This window comes from Gadus morhua, chromosome 11 (assembly GCF_902167405.1).
Source record: "Gadus morhua chromosome 11, gadMor3.0, whole genome shotgun sequence".
NCBI lineage: Eukaryota > Metazoa > Chordata > Actinopteri > Gadiformes > Gadidae > Gadus > Gadus morhua.
The window spans coordinates 2,912,470-2,936,499 of NC_044058.1; the positions used below are offsets into that span (position 1 = coordinate 2,912,470).

The following is a 24,030-nucleotide window of genomic DNA, read 5'->3' on the forward strand; positions in this document are numbered from 1 at the left end:
CAAACCGTAAATGGTTCACACGCGCCAATTGCATGACTAGAACCAGGTCCGGCACCGCTACTCAGATAACAAAATCCAGACACGCCGGTCCCTAGGTGGCGCTATACCAAGGAATACGCGTTTTGGGCTATAACTCCCACACCGAACCTCCCACAGTCCAAAACGTTATACCAACAGATGCACTGGAGTCTGCTGCATCTTTTGGCATAGGCCACGCCCATTTGCAAAAAAAAATCGGGAAAATCGCGAAAACCGCAAAACTGTTTTTTCGCTACTCCTCCCACATTTCTTGACCAATCAACACCAAACTTCGATAAAAAATTCGGAAAATTTCGCCATTAGGGGGCGCAATAAACAAGGAAATTGTATATCTTCTACAAAATTTCGCCGCGAAAACGCTACACTGACTTCTCGCTACTCCTACCACAGTCAAATCCTTTGTATCCACAGGTTCAGGGTAGCGTTTTGAACACATGCTTCGCGTTGTGCCGGCGAAACGCACATTTCTTGTCGCGTTGTGCCGGCGAAATGCACACTTCTTGGACCCCTGCATAACTGCTTGCAGTTCTAGTTCCTTTTGCCCTTTTTCCCTATTATGGATCCCCATTAGTTGTCTCAGAAGCGGCAGACTAGTCTTCCTGGGGTCCAATTAAAATCGGAACATACAAACAATTAATACGTAACGCCGGTAGGCCCTACATGTATTCTGTTACTCCCAAACACTAGCCGCGTTTACATGGCAGATCTATGCGGCATAGATTTCTATGCGGCATAGATCTGTTCCTAAAATGTGTTCCGAATGTACTGTATACATGGCAGTAACAAAAGTGTCCGTTATGTCTCTCGCGCACACCTGACACGTCTCTGGACCGGCGGCGACATAATGGATGTCTTATCACTATCGGGGATTTTAAATTTGATTTTAATGAAAGCACAGCAGGAGAGAGCTTTTCTCTGCCTGCTCCTTCAATTAAGAAGGAGGAGGACAGCGCAGCAACGTCAATTTCTCGTCAGATCTTTATATTTACCCTATGCTCCGCCGCAAACAAGAGGAATTTGGATGCGAGTCCGCAGCCAAGACTGGTGGGAGAGAGTGGTCTTACGGGAATTTAGTGACCAGGAATCCTCGAAGGTCAATTGCGCACTACTGCAGCTGCCATCTCTCTAAGTTAAGAAGTATTTTAACGTTCAGCCTGCAAAAAGTACTAGTAGTAGCCTACTCATTTACAGTTATCTCGGACGCGCGCGGACACCTCATTAATAAACACCCATGTCCCGTCGCTTAGCAACCGGACACGCTTACCGGACTACTTTTACGGAGTGATAACAAAGACGTGAATCAGGCAATAAATCCACTTTCCTTGACAGCGGTGAAGTTCGGTGTGCGTAAAGTACAGACGGAGCTCAGTGAACTACTGCGGCTGCTCTAAGTGAAACCCCAATCTATGTGGAATAAGTGTATACATGGCGATTTAAAACGGACTACACCACCTATTCTATTCGGCATAGAATCTATGCCGAACAGATAATTGTATTCCGAATGAGGCGTATACATGACAATTTTTCCGCATAGAAATCTATGCGGCATAGATGTGTCCATGTAAACGCGGCTACTGTATAAGTGTTCCACGGTTGTGCCGCCTATGTAATGAATTACACAACCAAGCAATGACAAAATCTTGTACTTTAGACAGTGACATCGACTTACCTGTCGAGAAGAAAGCAGGCAACATCGGCATCCCTTTCAAAATCTTTCTCCTTCATCAGCTCTTTCCACCTTGGAAAAGTCTTGTTTGACCCTCAACTATGCTTTGATCAGCATATAAGAAGTATAACTAGAATTGCCTTTTTCCATTTGAGAAACATTGCAAGAATCAGATCAATGTTATCTGTAGTGGATGCAGAGACACTGATTCATGCGTTTGTCTCGTCAAGACTGGACTATTGCAATGCATTGTTCTCGGGATTACCGAACTCTACTATAAAGAGTCTACAGCTGGTACACAATGCGGCAGCTAGATTGCTGACCAGAACGAGAAAGTTTGATCATAATACACCTATTCTCGCCTCTTTACATTGGTAACCAATAACTTTCAGATCAGACTTTAAGGTGCTATTGCTGACCTATAAAGCCTTGCATGGACTATCTCCATTGTACCTGAAGGACCTGATCATTCCTTATAGTCCTTCTCGGTCTCTCCGGTCTTCGGGAGCCGGCCTTCTTTCACTGCCGAAGGTTTAAAAAGAAATCGGCTGGACAGAGAGCGTTGCCTATCGAGCCCCCTTTTTATGGAATAGGCTGCCATCAGCGATCAGGGAAGCTGACTCTGTGGAGCTATTCAAAGGGAAGCTCAAACCGCACCTCTACAATCTTGCATTTGGAGTGTGAAAACAACAGATGCACAGTGAAGACTACTCTGTGTGCTTGTGCTTTTCTTATTACATTATACATTCCCACTATGTACTTTTCCGTTCTAATTCACTTTTCTGTCAGTTGTAGCGTGCTGCGGGTGCTGGACTGGATGCCTGGACTCTCCTCATGGATAACCGGCCAGAACCCCATCACCATTTTAATATGATGTACATGTATTTACCTGTATGCCAATTGTGGCACCCATTGCACTCCTGACCATCCCTGGAAGAAGGGATCCCCTACACTGCGTTTCTTCTCAAGATTTCTTCCTTGCTGATTCAAGGGAGTTTTTCTTGCCCGTGTGGGGGCATGGGTAAAGGGGGGTGTCACAAATATTTGGCCTGTTAAGCCCTTTGAGACTGTAATGGTGATTAAGGGCTATATAAATAAAATTGAATTGAATTGAATTGAATTGAATTTGCAGGTACCATGAAAGGTAAACAGAAGCTGTTGTCCATGACTAAACTCTGTAATAGTTAGAATAGGAAAATTTAGGTGAATAGCTTGTAGTGCCTCCGTCTGGTTGCGGAGCTCCGTGGTTTCGGCCCTCGGGTTGAAATTCATAACAGCCGGTTAGTTGGACGGCCGGGGATACGCTAACAGATTAAATTAAATAATTATATTCAAGGAGCAAAGAGCCAGGAGTGTGTTTTTATGGGACTGTAGATAGAAGTTATCCACTCCCGTCTAGATCTAATGTTTGTACCGCGTTGGAGACGTATTCAAGCGGTTTGATTGTTGAATGGTGAATGTACTGAGTTTAGCAGGTACTGTGGTAACTCGGTACGGCAGAGGGGGCTCACAGTAAGGACCAGGCAGGGAATGAGGGTCCAAAGCCTCAAACGGCGGTTTATTTCGCTCGGTAGCAAACAATCCAACAGGTTACACAAGCGCACGAGGTACATCAGAAAAGGGGGTCGCTCGAGACGTGGTCTACATGTCCGCCGTGCGGCTCACTCCACGGAGTCTGGTTCCTCGGTGTCGTCCTTTCTTCCACTCGACTGGCCTCCTTCTGTCCGGTCGGTGGCCTCCTTTTAACAGCTGGGTGCCTCCTGCCCAGGTGTTCCTCGTTCTCCCGATTGCGGCTCTCGGGAGGTCGGGATTTGTCGCCGGCTGTTGGCCAACGGCGGTATATCCCGGCCTCGACTCTCCCGGCTAGGGGGCGTGGCACCGGGGGAATGCCACAGTACTCACTAAGGGTAATAGCGGTTTTAATTGTTAGATAGTGGTTAAGTTTTCCACCTTTCAATTATTGCGCTTTGATTATAGTGAATGTTGCACGGTGTAGGAATCGTAGTACACACTGTGGTGTTATTGTCGCACGGTGAAGGAATCGTAGTACACACTTGTGTTGTAGCGGTTTTAATTGTTAGATAGTGGTTGAGTTTTCCACCTTTCAATTATTGCGCTTTGATTGTTGAATGGTGAATGTACTGAAGTTCAGCCAGTACTCACTGAGGTCTTATTTATAACCGACCATAAACGTTGATCTGCGAACTGGTCAGGTATCCTATTTACTCTATAGCTTGGTTGCATATTCTACCAGTGGCTTGGGCTTTGTTTGCCCTGGAGTTCGAATGGGGTTGGTTCCTCCCGCCACGGTTAATGTAAAAACCACATTGTGCAATTTAGTATAGAGCAGTGTTGGGCAAGTTACTTCCAAAATGTAATATATTTCATATTACTAGTTACTTGCATTTGAAAGTAATAAGTTTCTTTACAATATTACCTTCTGTGTAGAGTAATAAGTAATAAGTAACTTATTACTTTCACCAAAATAAACATTCAGGACAAGGCGGAGGGGGGGGGGGGGCAAACATTAAAGTCTAATGAGGTCTATATTGCATCTGCATGTAGTGTGTACCATGAATAGCTGAATTACAATAATGTTATGATATAGAATAATTAAACAACTAAAACCTTTACACGACATGACACAAACTCTTTTTCTATGCCTCATTTATTAGCTCCTTAGTAACAAAGTGCAGCCACACAAACATTTAACAAAAAAGTTGCATTTCCATGAAATCAAACATGTTAATAGTGCATACTATTTCAATAATAAAATAAAAGTGCACTTCAAGAATGACGTCTAACAGCCACCAGACAGGGCATGTTTTGTAATTAAGTATTTTAGAACCTGAGCATATATCCTGCCCTGAAATAGCAGTAAATAGCAGTAATAAAAAAGAGCATGAGAACAGCATAAATAATGAAACACATTCAACATTTCAGTCCCACAGAGACTTTTCAAGGAACTTATGCTTAGAGCCTATTAATGTTTTGGTTAGGACCAAACAACAAAGTCTTAATAGACAAAATATACAGCCAAACAAGGGCTGGAGTCTGTGTGGCTCGGATTGTAACCAAGCCCCCAGGAACACTGCATACTTCCGCAATCCACCAGTGCTCAGCGGCCAAGCCTGGTATTGCAGCTGTTTAAGCGGGCTGTGGACGGGTCCCTCAAATCATGGGACCCAGAAGTAGATATCTCCGTTCACTCCAATACAAGTGGGGAACAGGAATGTGTCTCCGCAAAAAATGTCTGGATATCAATCAAAGGCTAATAATTACCTTCATGCCATGTCCTCAAAACGCCACCTCAAGCGTTTTATTAGCCCTTATCTCGCTGGGGAAGAGGGGTGTGCAGCTGAAAGGAGTCGTAGTGAAACAAATGGCATCCGAGAGGGCCTAGTTCAGTGCTCCGTTAACGTGTCCGATTTTTGGACTGGTTCATCTGCTGCTCAATAACTCTCACGGTCCTCTGCTTGCGATCATTGTGATTCATCATGTATTGATCCATTTATTCAAAAGATCCAAAGACAAAGAACAGGTGCATTACAGTATAATTAGGGGTCCAAGCCAACAGGTTGGATCCCTATTGTTTTTGTAAGGATTTTTATTATACTTCCCATCTAGAAGTGGTACCACAGCCCAAACCGTAAATGGTGCACACGCGCCAATTGCATCACTAGATCCAGGTCCGTGAACGCTACGCAGACGACAAAATCCAGACATGCCGGCCACTAGGTGGCGCTATACCAAGGAATACGCGTTTTGGGCTATAACTCCCACACCGAACCTCTCAGAGTCCAAAAACTTGTACACACAGATGCACTGGAGTCTGCTGCATCTTTTGGCCTAGGCCACGCCCATTTGCGTCTAGGAATATTTTTCGCAAAATCGCGAAAACCGCAAAACTGTTTTTTCCCTACTCCTCCCACATTTCTTGACCAATCGACACCAAACTTTGCACACGACATCTTCAGACGCACACGCAAAGAATGCATGAAACACTTTTTTGATGCGACCTTTGACGACGAAACGGTAGCGTTTTGAATATTGGTTTATGAGCTAAATTAGACGTGGAAAATCAAAAATCCAAAGAAATCCAAAATTAGACATCGGATCGAGTTCACATTTTACACACATGTTGGTGCTAACCTTATTGTCGTTCGATAAAAAATTCGGAAAATTTCGCCATTAGGGGGCGCAATAAACGAGGAAATTGTATATCTTCTACAAAATTTCGCCGCGAAAACGCTACACTGACTTCTCGCTACTCCTACCACAGTCAAATCCTTTGTATCCACAGGTTCAGGGTAGCGTTTTGAACACATGCTTCGCGTTGTGCCGGCGAAACGCACATTTCTTGTTTTATATTGTTGTTGGACCGGAGTGGGGGGATGGGTACGCATGCATTCTATATTTCTGCATCCGGTACGTCACGGACTAGGCCACGTGTCTTGGCCCCATAACGCGGAAGCAAATCGCCCCTGTATGTTACCCTGCGGCACTGAGCAGTTTGTATAGGAATGAATGGGCGGCCACTTTCCAGTCCGTGGTCCATCCTTTATTATGTCCATGATTGTAACGCGTTACCGGACTCAGTAACTGTAATAATATTACCGAAATATAGTTAGTAACGCGTTATATTACTCCGTTACTGACTAAATGTAATATATTACGGTAACGCGTTACTTTTGTAACGCGTTACGCCCAACACTGGTATAGAGTAATAACCCATCCGTAGAGGGCAGACTTGCGCAGTTTTAACCCAACTGCTTTGCATGCTTCACTAACCCGCCGTGAAACAAACTTGCCGGCATCTCATACTTCCTACAGGGATCCAATACAGTGCGCTTGATCAAATAATATCTCGGTCAATTCGCGACGCAATTGTTTGATGCACGAACATTGAGTAAAGCACGTGGTTTCGGTGTTTAAAGAGACGGCTCGTCTTGATGACGTAGGTTTCTTTTGTTACAAACGCCAGCGCCATCTTTGTATTCTTGGAACCTCTGAGCATTTCAGTAGGACAATAAACGCCATCTTGCTTTGTGTAGGGACCGCTTGGTCTGGCATAGAACAAGAGCAGCAGGGGGCACAGCTAAAGTGTTTACACTCTTCCTCCCTCTCTCCCTCTCTCTCCACTCTCTCGCCCTCTCTCTCTCTCTCTCTCCTCTCTCTCTCTCTCTCTCTCTCTCTCTCTCTCTCTCTCTCTCTCTCTCTCACACACACTTTTTGAAGGCAACAAGTGCCATCTTGGCCTGGGTGCTCCAACTGTCCGGCAAGGCGGTGGTCGCCCTGCACAGCAGGACCCAGGGTGTTAATTCTCTCTCTCTCTCTATCTCTCCCTCTCTCTCTCCCCCTTATCCTCTCTCCCTCTCTCCCCATAGGACTACTTTCATCTCTCTCACTCACCTCACTCACTCACTCACTCACTTTTTGAAGGCATCAAGTGCCATTATCTCTCTCCCTCTCTCCCCATAGGACTCCTTTCATCTCTCTCTCTCTCTCTCTCTCTCACACACACTTTTGAAGGCATCAAGTGCCATCTTGTGGCCTGGGTGCTCCACGCTGTCCGGTAAGGCGGTGGTCGCCTGCAAAGCAGGACCCCCGGGGTGTTAATTCTCTCTCTCTCTCTAGATATGTTTTTTCTCTCTCTCTCACCATAGATATGTTTCCCTTAAAGATCCATCTGTTTCAAATGATAATGATGTGTTGGAAGCTACTTATTCAGCCAATGGTGCAAGTATAATTGTCACATTTCACTAGTCAATAGCTGGAGGTATTATATTGTATATTTCAATCCAATATTTGAAAGTATTTAGTCTGAGTTTGCTTTTAATATCATATTTAGATCATAACTACAGTTTCCGCACGCCCATTGAGTGCCCTCATCCTCTACGGCTCATTAAATCCATAGCAATAAGTTGGAAACCATCGGTAATGACCTTGTTTCTGAGCACATAGTATTTTGGCTATAATGTTGTATCTTATAGCTTCGACATCTTTGGGAGAAGAATATTATGTATACATGTGGAAATATCTGTAAATCCACTTTGAGTATGTACAGACGCCCATCTTTTGAACAACATACGAGAAATGTTGTGCCGCAGTTTCAATATGGAATATTGAAAAGCATTAAACGTTATACATCTTGTAACTCTCTTCCTCTTCTTCCTCTCTTACTCTCTCTTTCTCTCTCTCTTTCTCTCTCTCTGTCTGTCTGCAAATAGGCCCTCCCTCCCCCCTTCCTCATGAATACACCGTCCCCAGCTGCGTTTCAAAGCCTCCACTTTGTCGTCCGTCCCCCCCCCCCCCCACAGAGTGGCTTTGTCTTTCATGCCCCACTCTTGGGGTTGTTTGAGTACTCGTCGTTAACGATTGTTCTGGTGCGAGGTGAAGTCCTCCACTATCGGTCTCTGTGTAGATCGGGCCACTATAGAATATTAACGAGAGTTCCAATCCTTACTATCTTCAGTTCTCCCATCCTTCTGACTTTCCTGAGGCCGGCAACGGTCCTGTGTTCCTAAGCAGTAGCTCCATAGCGGACGTTCGGATGTGAATACTATCTTATCTGCGATCCGCTAAATACCACCCTAGACTGCATGCTTACATTTTACATTCAAATCTGTTGGTATTCTGCAAGTATTTGTGTAGGTTGTAATCACTGTTTTTTGATTCACCAACATTAATAGTTTAAACGATCTGTAATGTTTACATTTGTACTAAATTTGTTTTTCTCGTCAGGGCCTTTGCAACCCGAGCAGTGATGGATGCCCGGCATTCATCATTTTAATTGTTTACATCACTACAAATATTCTCTTTTCTCTTCAGGAAGTGGCAACACAAGCACTCCAGTTGCCCAACACTCATCATTTTACTTCTGTGCATTGATCTTAATTCTCTTTTCTCTTCAGGAAGTGGCAACACAAGCACTACAGTTGCCCAACACTCATCATTTTACTTCTGTGAATTGATCTTAATTCTCTCTCTCTTCAGGAAATTGCAGTATAAGCAGGAACGAATGCCTAACACTCACAGTCATTATGTTTTTCCAGGTTGCTGAGCCCTTCTGTCTATTTTCTTGCGTTTTGTGTAGCAAGACAGGTAGAGAACCAGGATGGTTGAAATAGACACGGGGTTCAACTGCTAAAATAATATGTCTAATTAGTAGATGGTGTACATGGTTTTAAACGGTGCACAAGGAGGGAGTTAGCTCAACTGCTGTAGCCACAATTAGCCAAAATTACAATACATTTTTGCAAATTAATTAAAAAATGAATTCTACATGGGTAAAATTCTGCACTAATCAGCTACTACATACGAATAAACTGAATAACACTGTGAGATGTTCAAAGGTCAACTATAGCTTCCATTGGAGCGATTGTAATAGATATAATATCGTACCACCAATATGCATGCATTATCTTGTATTCAATAATTAGGGAAGCCGAATTCCAGAACCAAAAGAGGACCTACCAAAAGAAACCGACCCAGGGGTCTTACATCAAAGCAGATCCCTGTACGACAGGGCTATTCAACCTCCTTAACAAGTGGGCCGAAAAGGAAAACCACTGGGTTCATGGGCCACACAGAGTAAACTACGTGAATGAATCGCTGCAAATCAATCGTACTTAAAGTAGTGTTAACTTAATATATATAGTAATACTACATGGAATAAACTTGTCAGACGCATTCCTTCCTTCTTCACTTTTAATCGTATCATTATGAAAGATTTTGTTCTCACATATTTTTGGACACGTATTTAGAATTCAACAATGTTGTTTGAATCATCACAAAACAGAACTACTGTACATATGAGACATTTTGAGCCAGTGAGTCCGTAAGAAGGTTGCACTACCTTGTTAGCCTAGATTGGCTCATCCTGAGACTCTTATGCAGCTTCTCATAGGTCATGGAGCAACGTGCCCTTGTTCTGATGGCATTCATATGAGAAAAGCTAGATTCACATGTATCGGTTGAGCCAAACATTGTCAGAATAAGTGATGCCAGTTCCTGATTGTGGGGTACTGATACTGGCTAGTATCACCGGCTACACACAGAAACCTGATTTGCATGCAACTATGTTTCTCCTTTATTATTTTTTTTTTTTTGCATGCAACCTCCTTGCGGGCCAGAAAAAATTAAGAGGGGCCGCATTTGGCCCACGGGCCGCTAGTTGATATGCCTGCTGTACGAGTTACCACGGTGATCTTAAGATAGGGATAATTATCTAGACTCCACAACATGAACGGTTAGCCTTTAAAAGTTGTCCCTGGCATGCATACCGCTCGTCCACAGAAGTCCGGGGATTATCCGGGCCTGGGGATTCTTATTAGAAGAGTTCTGGGATAACCTGCCTCGTAGGAGAGTGGAAGAGTCCCCCCCAATAGAGGACCCTGAGGACAAGCGGTAGAAATGCATAGTTCAACAACCTGACGAGGTCCGAGTACCAAAATAAGAAAGAATAAAATATATATTTCCTTACAAATTATGAAAAGAACAGACATTTCAATAAAAGTCTTCACGTAATCTATGGTTAATAATTGGGCAATATTTATAATTAAATTAAATAAGTAGAATAAATGTTATCCATAATTCATCCTAATTGTGATTGACAATATACGTGTTACGTTTTTCATTACACACGGGCTATGTAGACAGTGGATACTCGATTATTACAATATATCACAACCAGTTTAATGGTCAACCAAAACGCACAGCCATACCATAACCCCAAGAGTCCCCGACTGGACCCCGACTAACAACGTTCCGGTAACAACAGAAGTGTGATGCCTAATATTGAAAATGCTGATTTTTTATATTATGATATTTTGTTAATGTTACGAATTTAAGTTTTGCATGTTTGTGTCTTCCCATGTGGTCTTGTCACCCTGTTATTCTGCAGGGTCGTTTAAAATGTAATCCTTTGAGGTTAGTCGTCAATCAGTTCTCACTCTGTTCTTTTGTTATCTTGTGTTGGTTTGGGCCTGTTATCCTTGATCCCCAGGGAAGCGCAGAGACGCAAGTGTTAAGGAACCGCCAATCCCATATTTATGACATCTTTAGGAATGACGACTTAAATGACCATATGGTTAACAAAGGCTTTTGGTTTGTTGGGAGGCAGCTGCCCTCAACAACCCATTCTGAATGTGTAAGAACTCCTGGCCACTCAGCGGACTTCTCTGCAAACCTTTTATAAAATGAAGGGACCCGCAGGGAGAAATCCCATCTGAATCCTCCGATTATTGAGCAATATGCCTGTTTTTTGTGGTCAGTTGATGCATGTTATGATGCATCTTCGTTCGTACTTTTCTTACGAATGTGTATATAAAGATAAAAGATAAAATGAAAATAAAAATAAGTAAAAGTGTAAAATAAAAACAAATGGAGGATAAATATACCATGTGTGAATGTCCTCTCGTATGTGTCAGAGCCACCAAGATAATGGAGGTTACTAGACTGTTACATACACGAGGGGATATTGAAAACATACCACATATAAAACTATAACATATTTAGGAAATAGTTTATTATAATTGATTTACAATAACATTTGTTTCAACCAATAACTTCTGAATTTTTCTTTTAGGTTCAGTTTTTTGTTTTATTTATAGAATATAACCATATATTTAATACCCAGTTGGCATAATTGTTGTGAGTTTGGATGACTCTTTATTCTACCTAGTTTAGACGGTTTTGATTGTAGTTTAGACGGTTTTGATTCACCAGGTGTCAGACGTAGGATTGTGGCACTCCTTGGGAGCCCCCGAGCCACGCGTCAACTGACTAATCGTTCCTGCGGGTTCTGGAGTGGTAACCGTGAAGCTCATGGGTAGGCTCTGGGAGAGTTGGCAATCACGGGCTCACACGGGAAGAATCGATTAAGTCAGGATCAAAAAAGTTGAATTAATATATCGAGTTGATGTTGACCAACAAAAAAACTAGATAATTATAATAATAAATACTGTTCATGTAATGGTATAGTTAGGTCTGGGACCTGTGTAGCTAAAAAAACTGTTTTGGAAATAGTAATGGACGTGTCCGGGGACATGTATAGCTGTAAATAAGTAAAGATAAAACGGCGTTTTACTTAACTTCACTTTGCTAAGACATATGCACGTTTGATGTGGTATGCAAAAGGTAGCACAATAGGATGTTGTGCAGAGAATAAGGCGTATGCACGTTTGATGTGGTATGCGATGTACATAGGAGTGAATCAAAGTGGACAACATCAAATGCGAGCAATAGGTAGAATGAATGAAGATAAGGTCATCCAATATACCTAGTTAGTGTTGGACAATCGAGTAGTATAATGAAGGTAACTTTTATTATGAGATACGGTTAACACAGAAGTGATATTGAACATGCAAATTTTAACATTGCTATTTGCCTTTTACATCTTTTTGGGTTATAGATAGGAAATGGATTAGTGATACATCTGCTGGGAAGGGACAATATAGGCTAGGTCATTTAGATTCAGAAGTAGTGGGTTCACCTTTCAAAATGCCACTGCTACTGCTGTAACGCTTTGATACAACGTCAGCGTTTCATAGTCTGATATTTTTTTACTCTGATAAGTTACGGCACACAACTATACTCACTCATGAATCGTTTATGGTCAGGGCTATTCAACCTCCTTAACAAGTGGGCCGAAAAGGAAAACCACTGGGGTTCATGGGCCACACAGAGTAAAACTACGTGAATGAATCGCTGCAAATCAATCGTACTTAAAGTAGTGTTAACTTAATATGTATAGTACTACTACATGGAATAAACTTGTCAGACGCATTCCTTCCTTCTTCACTTTTAATCGTATCATTATGAAAGATTTTGTTCTCACATATTTTGGACACGTATTTAGAATTCAACAATGTTGTTTGAATCATCACAAAACAGAACTACTGTACATATGAGACATTTTGAGCCAGTGAGTCAGTAAGAAAGGTTGCACTACCTTGTTAGCCTAGATTGGCTCATCCTGAGACTCTTATGCAGCTTCTCATAGGTCATGGAGCAACATGCCCTTGTTCTGATGGCATTCATATGAGAAAAGCTAGACTCACATGTATCGGTTGAGCCAAACATTGTCAGAATAAGTGATGCCAGTTCCTGATTGTGGGGTACTGATACTGGCTAGTATCACCGGCTACACACAGAAACCTGATTTGCATGCAACTATGTTTCTCCTTTATTAAATTTTTTTTTTGCATGCAACCTCTTGCGGGCCAGAAAAAAAATTAAGAGGGGCCGCATTTGGCCCACGGGCCGCTAGTTGAATATGCCTGGTCTACTGCATTTGAGAACAGCGTGGTCTCAAAACGGCTGCATAGACCCACCACTATCGACCTTTGGTTTTGTATGTACTGGTCTTCATTTCTCTTCACAATAGATTGGTTTATGTACAGATGATTAAGGAAAGGAACTTCAACTTGGTTGCACTACACCGTTGTTAGGTTTGGTTGTCATTCAATGCGCATGGCTGAAGCAATGCGCAAGGAGGGATGTAGTGTGAATATTAAATCAAGGTGTATACCGTAAATCAACAATTTTAAAATAGAACTGTCATGCCAAGGTTGAAATCAGCTCAGAATAAGGAATGGGACACTCAAAACAAAAATTTAAAATCTGTACAAGCACTAAATAGAATTGGTTAGATGAAAGGAATACAAATGAGGCATTATCAATTATAATACAAACATATTTATAACGCATACAATTTTCAGGTCGAATGTTTCCAGAAGCAAGATGAGTACAGTGTATCACTCTGACACAGCTAACTTTGCACGTAATGCTTACGGTTAGATTCATGCTTACACTTACATTTCAAGGGTCCCATAATGGACTTCCATTCGAACAATTAAAAATAGAAATATGCTTTTGAACAACTAACTGCTGTACATGAGTCTGTATTTCTACAATAGAAACAAAGTTCGAGAGCCAGATGCAGACACACACGGAGCCTACAAACTACGTCCGCTGAGCAAGGAGTAACAGTCACATGAGGAGATCAAATAACAGCAGGATTTGAATCGGTTCTGTTTTGGTTGTCCACCATTAGAAAAAATATGGTTTGGATAAATTACATATATATGATAATCAGCAACAGTTCGTACAGTTTTCCACGAATAAGGTTAAAGGAATATATAAGGTATGGATATGTTATTGACAGAGCAAGGAGGGGTGTATGATTAAAAATGGTGCAAGAACCATGATACATACATGGTTCTTGCACCATTTTTAAAGTCAAATTTAAGACTTTTTAAGACCTTTTTAAGACCAACACATACATAAAAGACCCAAAAAATTTCTGGAAAATTATTTGATGGAAAAGGGAATTTATTGAGTCACATCAACCGTAGCCGTAGTAATAGCAGTACTACGGCTACCCACACACCTCCCCGTCATCTACCCTTGGCTCATTCGAAACATTTATCCTTGCCGCCGTGTCTAAAGCCTCTAACATACTATGCCCCCACGGATGGGACGCCTCAGCTGCGATTAACACACCCCTAGTTCTCTCTATATCAACACATTTATCCCGAATGTCTAAACCGCCTTCTACACCCTCGCCCCCCGTCCCCCACACGACATGCAGCAGACAAATGAGCCGAATCGACAGCCTCATCATACCTCATTACAACCTCTTCAAGATCTGCATCCATAGTGTCCACCCCCACTATCAGATCTACGGGGAGGTGTCGAGTAACAAAGTACAAGTACTTTGTTACCTTACTTAAGTAGAAATTTTGGGTATCTATACTTTACTGGAGTAATTATTTTTCAGCCTACTTTTTACTTCTACTTCTTACATTCTCACGCACTTATCTGTACTTTCTACTCCTTACTTTTTTAAAAATAGCCTCGTTACTCCAATTTAATTTCTGCTTTTTTTATTCCGCCGGCGTTCAAAAAAATACAAAGAAAAAAAACCTATCCAGATAATTCGCGCCATCGGATAGAGTGAATTTGATTGGTTGGATGAGAATAGAAACATATACCATTCTGACAACCCTATTGGTTTATACGCGATCCATGGCACCTGCGCATGACCAGAGGCCCGTCTACATTCTCTGACATGACATAAATCGCGCCACATTCCAGCTACGAAATAGCAGACGTAGATGAGTGAAATGTCCCAACCAAGCACCAGTGAGGAGGTTGGTAGCCAAGAAGACCAGCCAACCCTTCTACATCCCTGGCCGTGCCTGGAAGAATTTTTTGAAACGGTTGGATGCAAAAACAACTCTACAACTCTAACTAGTCATCATATCTTCCGCTTGATGAAACACATGTTAATGCTCAGTAGTACACATACTGTATATGGTTCTTTAATGTATTTGCATTGTACTAATATGCGTTCATTTTCAATGGGCATAAATATGTCTGAAACAGATGCATCCCAATTCTTTCAACATTAACATTAGAGTCATTAGATGGCCTTTAGCAAATGATTTTTGGGGGAAGTTGGGCAATGTGCTATAGAGGTGTGCTGTGTGTGTGTCACTAATTCACGGATGGGATAAATGCAGTGACCAAATTCCTTGTATGTGTGAGCATACTTGGCAAAAAAGCTGATTGTAATTCTATAGGCCCCTGTGGCACGGCCTAAGCTTTGTCCTTAATGGCATTTTTTTCCCTTGCATTACTTTTACTTTAATATTTTAAGTAGTTTTTGAAACCAGTACTTTTATACTTTTACTAAAGTAAAAAGCTTGAGTTGATACTTCAACTTCTACAGAAGTATCTTTAAACGCTAGTATATATACTTCTACTTGAATAATGAATGTGAATACTTTTGACCTCCGGATCTACGCAGTCTCTTGGGATTACCGTCTACAGATTTGAATTTCCTTTTTCTAGGGCTCATGGTTTTATTCATAGTTTACATATATAGTTTTACGCAAATAAATAAAAAAAGTTAATTAGACAGGTATTAAAAGAAAAAAGGTTTTATTACGTTCAGTTTATAATAGAGCTGTCAAGCGATTAAAATCGTGATTAATCGCATCAATGTCATAGTTAACTCTATTTAATCGCGATTAATCACAAATTATTTTTCTATGCTAAATATCCCTTGATTTTTTTGTCCCATAATTCTTCTCATTTTAATTCTCTTATCAACATGGTGAAGTGCATCGGCTTGCCTTGTGCAAATGATTTTTTATTGATAACAACATTGGCATATACACTGATCAAAACAGGACGATACAAAAAAAGAGCCTATAGTGCAATTAAACGACTGCTTTGAACAAATGTCATTTGAACATAGCAGTCAGGCTACTGCTTCTTTGTTTTGAAACAAAGAAAAAATATAATAAAATAATTGCGTTAATCGCGCGATAAAAAATTTAACGCCGTTTAATTTGGTTTGCGTTAACGGCGTTAATAACGCGTTTAACTGACAGCTCTAGTTTATAACAAAAGAAATCCCCCACAAAAATAATAAAAAATAAAAACAACAACAAAAAAAACGACGACAATCAAATAATCAATGGTGTCATCGATTCAGCGTAAGCTTTTCCAGGGAATTATTCACCACAGCCAACTCTGCAGCCATTGCCCGGCAAACCCTGGCATTATCCCTCCCGTAGCTTTAATTAGCCAGGATTTACGCGCTACTTTCGCAGCATCCGGACCCGACTGTGCCCTCTCTCCTCTCTCAATAGACAGAGTGTTAACCTGCACCGCTGCTTCGATATCCAGTAGATTACGCTGTAGGGATGCAATAGCAAAACCAATCCGCACTACCTCGGCCTTGATGGAGCTGAGGTCATGCTTTGCCCGTGCGTCGCTATCCTGGAATCTACGGTTAATACGTTTACCAGCCAGTGCGCCCAGTTTACACTGATGACGATGGTTCTGGAATTTTACATCCGCTGCATTAGTCACCAAGGGTTAATTTACCCACACATTCTTTTCAACAGCTAATACAACACCCCCCGACCTGTGTTCTTCAACAACCTCAGTGCTGGCTGGTAGCAGTGTAGCCACAGCATCATAGGTGTTTGGGACTCACAATGCTCGGTGGGTCTTGGAGGGGGTCTTGGATGGGGTGTGATGCTCCAGAGTCAAGTTGGTCTGCAGGCTGTGTGTCTGCAGGCTGTCTCAACACCGGGGGTCCCCCTACGGCCGTAACTGGAGGGTCCTATCCAAAGAGATGGGGTGAGGTCGATCTGTTCCAACGATAGCGATTCACATCTCGGTGAGTCGCCCCACGACGTGAGGTCGTTAAGGAGCTTGAGGTCCTCAGCTGTCAGTGGTGGCAGTGGGGGCCACTGGCGGTCTCCAAGGTTGGAGCATTCAGGGTCTGTTTTTTTAATAGAAAAAAGAAATCAACATGATCAATATCACGCCCCCCAGGTCATCACACTCTATAGCATATGTACTTTTTCTTTAATTGCTTACCATGCTGAATGGTCCCATCCGGTTGCACTGTGACAGTCTCTGTAGGCGGCTCAGACACAGGCTCAGCCACAGGCTGTTCGGTCACAGACCATCCACCCCCTTGCTTGGAGATTTCAGTGTTTATGACTACATGGAGAATCAAGTTTATATTCTCAGGAGGTAAAAGCGTTTTGAGCGACCCCCTTTCTAGCCCTTTTATTGTGGATGATCCTTTGATGGTGGTGAGCAGGGTAGAAGCCAATCCGCGGCTTGTTCTTTGAGGTTTTTCTTCGGCAGACGGCCGGCTCCAAGGGCCCACTGTTTTACACCACACGCGCTAGTGCTACGGGTAGAGTATCTACGTGGACCATAAACACAAAACGAATACACAAGCGCGTACGAGTTAGTTTTTTTTTTTTTTTTTTTATGTGAAATAAATAGATATAATATATGCATACTACTAGTAGGCCTATTAATAACTTACATGGCTACAGCTGGCACCCACGTTGGTCAGATCGCCAAGCGTCGATCTTTGATTATTTCGCCGAATATCGCACGAACCTGTTACATATCAGAAATTCGATTTAGGCCGTTGTTCTACATGCATAAACTATAATAAACTAATAATAATAGAGAGAGAGAGCTATATTATACACTGTAAAATAATAACATACGTGATCGTGGATCCAGTTTAGTGCTTCACGCCCTCATCGACGGCACCGTAAATCACTGTTTGAGATACTATTCATCAGTCAGTCAGATATGGACAACAGATACACATGTTTTTTTCAGACGCTAAGACTTGTTTACCGGTGCAGAATAGCGGTCTTCCTGTATGGTTCAAGGATGCCGATCCATCATCGATATTTATGACATGCGCTCATCACCATACCCCCACCCCCTCGGCGTCATTGCATCCTGGCCAATAGACACCAGGGACACACCCTACCTACGTTAAGGATGTTTGTTTACACATACACTGCACTCCTTGGGGTCCTATACATTTACCGTTGAAAATGAGTAAAGTTAATTACACATACATTTTAATTGATGAAATTAATAGAATAGCTGTTAATAGTTTCATGATAACTCATAATAAGTCGTCTATGTGAACTACCGTCCGTATCTTCCCCCGTTCCCTCTGGGACCGTTGGTGAACCCACCTTTTACCCCATGATATATCCCTTAGGCCTATATGTATCGCTATACGGATAATTACTTCATTTTTTTTCCATCACTATAATATGCTTGCCATGAGATAGACGTACTAAGAGGATTCGTAGAATAATATGGTAGATAAAACATGATTACAATACACACACACACACACACACACACACACACACACACACACACACACACACACACACACACACACACACACACACACACACACACACACTGACCCCAGTTCAATCCACATTGTCGGCTGGCTGGACTTCAAACATCTCTGTGACGCCATTGGTGTTTCATCCCAACCGACGTATTACTACCATATAGCACCCCTAACGACTGTACTTCTTTTATTGCTCATTATTCATATCTCTCATACTGGCCCCACCAGACTTTTAGGCTTCGAATAACCCCATCACCACACACACACACACACACACACACACCACACACACACACACACACACACATACAAAAACACACACACACACACACACACACACACACACACACACACACACACACACACACACACACACACACACACACACACACACACACACACAGCAATCCCCCCATCCTTACCCCAGTTCACCCCATTCTCCTTGTCTGGACTTCAAATATCTCTGTGACGCCCGTGGTGTTTCATCCTTGTAAGACCCTGGTCTTACATCCAGATAGCCACCCTAACGACTGGTGCTTCTTCTGTTGTTCTTTATGCATTTCTCTCATTCTGACCCAGACCAGACTTTTAGGCACCGAATAACCCCATCTGTTTTCAGGGCATTTAACAGACACTTTTATCCTAAGCGACTTAAAATAAGTTAATTTGTCATAAGAAGTGCATCATATATTGATGTTGGTACAGCAAGGATGTTCATAGAACCAAGAACCAAGAAACATCTGTTAACACACACACACACAAACCCCGCACACACACACACACACACACACACACACACACACACACACCACACACACACACACACACACACACAGACACACACACACACACACACACACACCCACCACACACCACACACACACACACACACACACACACACACAGCAAGCCCACCCCACCCTTGCGAGAAAACACACCCACCACAAACACACCAGAACACAAGCACCTACCAGCACACACACTCACACGCACGCACGACACATGTACTAATACATTCCTTTGATTATACTGGGCAAACAATAGAGGAGGGTCTATACCTCTATAGACCCGCATCCCAGCGCCCCCTACAGGTTCAACGCACACACACACACAAAACACAAGCGCCTACCACCACACACACACACGCACGCACGTGTACTAATACATTCCTTTCATTATACAGGGCAAACAAAGTAGGAAGGTCTATACCTCTATAGACCCGCCTCCCTGCGACCCCTACAGGCTGCCGGATGTAACTTGTTTTGAATATCGCTATGTTGGGGATCCTTTATTTACTACCAGGGGGTCTCAGTGGAAGAGATATGTGTGGCTGCCAGCTGGGCGACGCCTAACACTTTCACTAGATTCTACAGGTTGGATGTTACTGCGCCTAATCTATCTCACAGTTTTGAGCGTTGGATCAGTGAACATGCCTGTTTGATGGGTTTACACTGGGACTTCTTTGGCAATACGGGAGTTACTATATCCCATATTGAGATACCGAGCGAATATTGAAAGAAAACTTAAGGTTGAGAAATTAACCAAGGTTTTCTGATATATGAGTGAGGTATCTCACCAGACCACCCTCCTTGCCCGGAGCGAGGAAGAGGTGTTTGCCTATAGACTGAAGAGAAGACGTGACGACGGGACTTATGTAGTAGGAGGGAGCCCCTCCTCTGCAGGCAGACGTCACGTCTGTTGGCCAGTCACGACAGGCGTAGTGTAAAATTGCTTCTGGGGGACAGCGCGAGGGGCGTTTCCCATAGTGAGATACCACACTCATATATCAGAAAACCTTGGTTAATTTCTTAACCTTGAGTTCCAAGTGCAGGTGGTGACTTATATAATTTGCGTCGAGAGCAGCGGAGAGCTGTAGTTCACAAAGCGGCCTCCCACAAAACCTAACATTATCAATCTTTTTCGTGATTTTTTTTTATTTTTTTTGCATGAAGAATTATCATTTAAATCCACAAACAATGTGTAATCCAGGGCATATAAAGACTCCCGCCCCTTTAACGTGTCGAAATCCCCCGCTTGCACGCAAGTCTTCCCACAATCCCTTGCTCTCCACGATAACCAGGAGGCGTGGCCAATCGGAGACCACGCGTCTGGTGGTCGGAGTCATGAAACGCAGAAATAATAAAATTGGATTGAGGTATTTAACACAGATGTGTTTTTGACATCTTTTCAAATGGAAACTTTCTTTAAACCTTTATCAAAGCACATTCCAGGATATGTTTTTCACGTAAAGTATTCTTGCTACAGCAAAACGTGTCGTGCAATGCGTCTATTTAAAACCACATTAAAGATATACTATTCAAGAGAATTACCATTTGAAGTGCTTTGTACAAACTTTTTTTTCAAATGAAACCATTGTGTTTCGGGTGTATCAAGTAAGTCCAGTGAGTTAATCTTTCTGTGAAGTTGCTCAAGCTTTATAGTAGAGTAGGCTACCGCTAAATGTAATTTCAAAATAGCTCTGTGCTCACACTGGCGCGCGTCTAGCTGTCGCCGCGGTTTGCTAGTACGTCTGAAATAATGGGGGCATTCTGTTTTGATGCGCCGCTTCAGCGCCGGAGTGTGTTGGGATTTAAGCTCCCTTAAAAGGGTCACATAGAGCCCCAAAGCTGACAGAAGGTTGGATTTAAAAACAGTGTGGAGTTCAGTCTTTTTTATGCAGCATCATATTGAAAAAGTTGCAAGAACTTACGTTTCAAGTAGGGGAATGAACTTTATTAAAAAAAAAAAATGTTTCTCACACAAGGCAGAAAAAGAGAAGAAATGCAAATAGCTTTAACAAAGAACAGGGCCACGACCAAGCACCCTACCAAAAACAGTCACTCACTCACACACACACCACACACACACACACACACACACACACACACACACACACACACACACACACACACACCCCACTGGTGGCGAGTAGGGTTCTTTCACCAAATCAAAACGGCAAGAGAACAAGACACACATTGTTGTGATAGTGGCGATACTTACACTAAAACATTGAAACCGGACAGTCGTAACACACAGTATAAAGACAGGCAGCGTTGTCTTTCCAAATTAATCCAAATACAGTATCCCGTAACAAGTGATTTTGAGTAGACTGTCAGAAATAAAACAAGGTTTACAAGTTTACAATACATTTGATTGAGCACTTTTCTGTAATACAGACTATACACGCTGTAGTGGGCACTTTCAAACAGAAGGATTGTCTTTGACAAATGAAAAAAAAAAAAAAAGGAAAAAGGTCTCTTCTGGGTTATTTTTCTTGAGGTAACATCAAACCTTCTTAGTGGAGGTAAGCATTTCAACAGGAATACGGCGCTAGTGATTATCTATTAAAAAAAGGGCTCCCTCAACAAGTTCACTTCTCACTTTGCAATCAGCCTGCTTGACAGTAAATCAATCACCGGCCTGGCCCCTCGTACTCCTCCAACACCAGTTCTCTACATTCCTGCACGCATGAAAATCTCCCTCTCTCTCTCTCTCTCTCTCTCTCTCTCTCTCTCTCTCTCTCTCCTCTCTCTCTCTCTCTCTCTCTCTCTCTCTCTTCTCTCTCTCTCTCTCTCTCTCTCTCTCTCTCTCTCTCTCTCTCTCTCTCTCTCTCTCTTCTCTCTCTCCTCTCTCCTCTCTCTCTCTCTCTCTCTCTCTCTCTCTCTCTCTCTCTCTCTCCCCTGAAGCTGAGTACGAGCCCAGCAGGGAGGAGAGCTTGGCGCAACACAACCCAGGCTATGGGGCTTCTGCTTAAGATCTGCTGGAAATTCCTGCAAACCCAAGGGCAGATTTAGTGTTTTTATCCTTCTAACTGCTTTATGTGCAGTGGACTGTGGTCAATAATATGCAATATTAATGCTAGTGCAAAGTCTGTCAGAAGTCCTTTTCTTAAGGATTTAAGTATACATTGTCACGCGGCCACATATTCGTTTGGAAATTTGTTTGTCATTTCCAGAAATGAGACCAGCAAATTGGGACTGGATTTTAGTTTTTCATTTCCTAAGACAACATTGCAGGACATTATGATAATCGTCAATGTTATAGTGGATAAAACAGATTCTGAATATGTTATGAATAAAATTAAAATGATAACAATTGGAACATAATTTTGCTAAAGCTGTACACATTGAAGTTTGCTCTAAAATAATCTTTGATGCTAAATCCACAGCATATGCATACAATTTATTTTGAAATCCGACTTGAGACTTCCAAAAAAACTCTTAAAAAGAAAGGGTTCAATCTTCATAATATATACACAACGTAACAACCTACTTTACAGAGCCAACTACACAAATTTCACAAACACACAGTCCAAGTGTCTAGGGCCAGGCTGCAGTTTAAGTGAAAAGGGATCACAACTTGTGGGTTTCAGGGAGTGAATTGGCCTAGTCAGGGTAAAAGATAATGTGTGTTGTGTATGTGTGTGTGTGTGTGTGTTTGTGTGTTTGTGTGTGTGTGGACTGTATATACGTTGGTATCTGCATGTGTGTGCATGTGTGTATGTGTGATTGTGTGTGTGTGTGTATGTGCACACATGCGCTTCTATGTATACTTCACATGGCTGTCTACATGTTAATCTGCGAATGTTACAGTATGTGAACCTCCTGGGGAGAGTGGAGGCAGGTGGGTGGGGGCCTTCCTCAGATCATGGCCCTTATCACCAGTCTCCCCTTGAGCTGGTGCAGATAGGCGCTCTGCTCTGCCTCCAAGCGCTCGCTGCTCAGTGCTTCGTCCTCACTGTCGGCCGGCTCCTCCTTCACCCTGACGACCGCCCCATGGTGGCAAGGGGGGTCGGCCAGCTCTCCGGTGGAGCCGCCGTCGCTGCTGCAGCCCCTCAGCGTGTGCTTCCGGATGACGCCTCCAGAGGGCACCCTTTCCTCCTGGAGCATGCCGAGGCTGTGCTCTCTGATGCGGTCCTCCTCATCCTCCTCGGACTCCTGCAGGTGTGCGTTGGGCTGACGTAGCTGCTCGATGGACTTGGACAGAAGCTGCGTACCGCATTGGGAACAGATGGATACATGATATATTGGCCGTTTTTTAACGTAAACGTGACATAGGGCTGTCTTATTATCAGTCATAATAAGACAGTCCATTACATAAGGGCTGTGTTGATTAGGCTGCAAACAAATATAAATAGATATAAATATAAAGAAAGATAGAATAGTATTCACAACATGAGAGCACTGCCTGCCTGTTGCTTTGCTTTAGACAGAAGACCAGTGGCTTATTCTTATTAACACGCTGCGGTTACATTTTATGAATCCAATTTAAAAGAGCTTGGTGTAGCTTACAGGTTTCCTTTCTAAACTAGCATACAAGGCCTACCTTAAATAAATTAAAAGTATATATTCCCGCTCAAAGGAAAATTAATGATAGCAAGATATCAAGTAAATCATTAGGCAATATTACGTTTTTTTTTCAAAGGTATGAAAAGTATGTCCATTTTTCAAAATCGGCATATTATCACCTTAAAAATGTAGCAAGACTTAGAGGGCTCATGTCCACCGAAGACTTACAAAAACCTGTACATGCCTTTATCACTAGTAAGCTTGATTACTGCAATGGTCTCCTTACAGATCTCCCAAAACAAACTCTGAGGAAGCTT

General features: G+C 42.5%; 1 protein-coding gene and 1 long non-coding RNA gene across 6 annotated transcripts in view; both read right to left on the reverse strand.

Moving 5' to 3' along the window:
- Positions 1 to 16,113: 16,113 nt before the first annotated feature.
- On the reverse strand, positions 16,114 to 18,756 carry LOC115553315 (uncharacterized). Its single transcript, XR_003978435.1, has 4 exons — positions 17,764 to 18,756; positions 17,574 to 17,650; positions 17,111 to 17,447; positions 16,114 to 17,012 (listed from the first exon to the last, which is right to left on the reverse strand). It is a non-coding gene; the product is annotated as an uncharacterized LOC115553315 (long non-coding RNA).
- A 2,380-nt stretch (positions 18,757 to 21,136) lies between these two features.
- hdac9b (histone deacetylase 9b) overlaps positions 21,137 to 24,030 on the reverse strand; it is a 60,880-nt gene continuing 57,986 nt past the window's right edge. For all 5 annotated transcript variants that reach the window (XM_030370324.1, XM_030370327.1, XM_030370323.1 and 2 more), the window contains one exon: positions 21,137 to 23,413. In XM_030370324.1, coding sequence (XP_030226184.1) covers positions 23,066 to 23,413 — 348 coding nt within the window. In that variant the 3' untranslated portion in view covers positions 21,137 to 23,065. The remainder of the gene's footprint in view (positions 23,414 to 24,030) is intronic.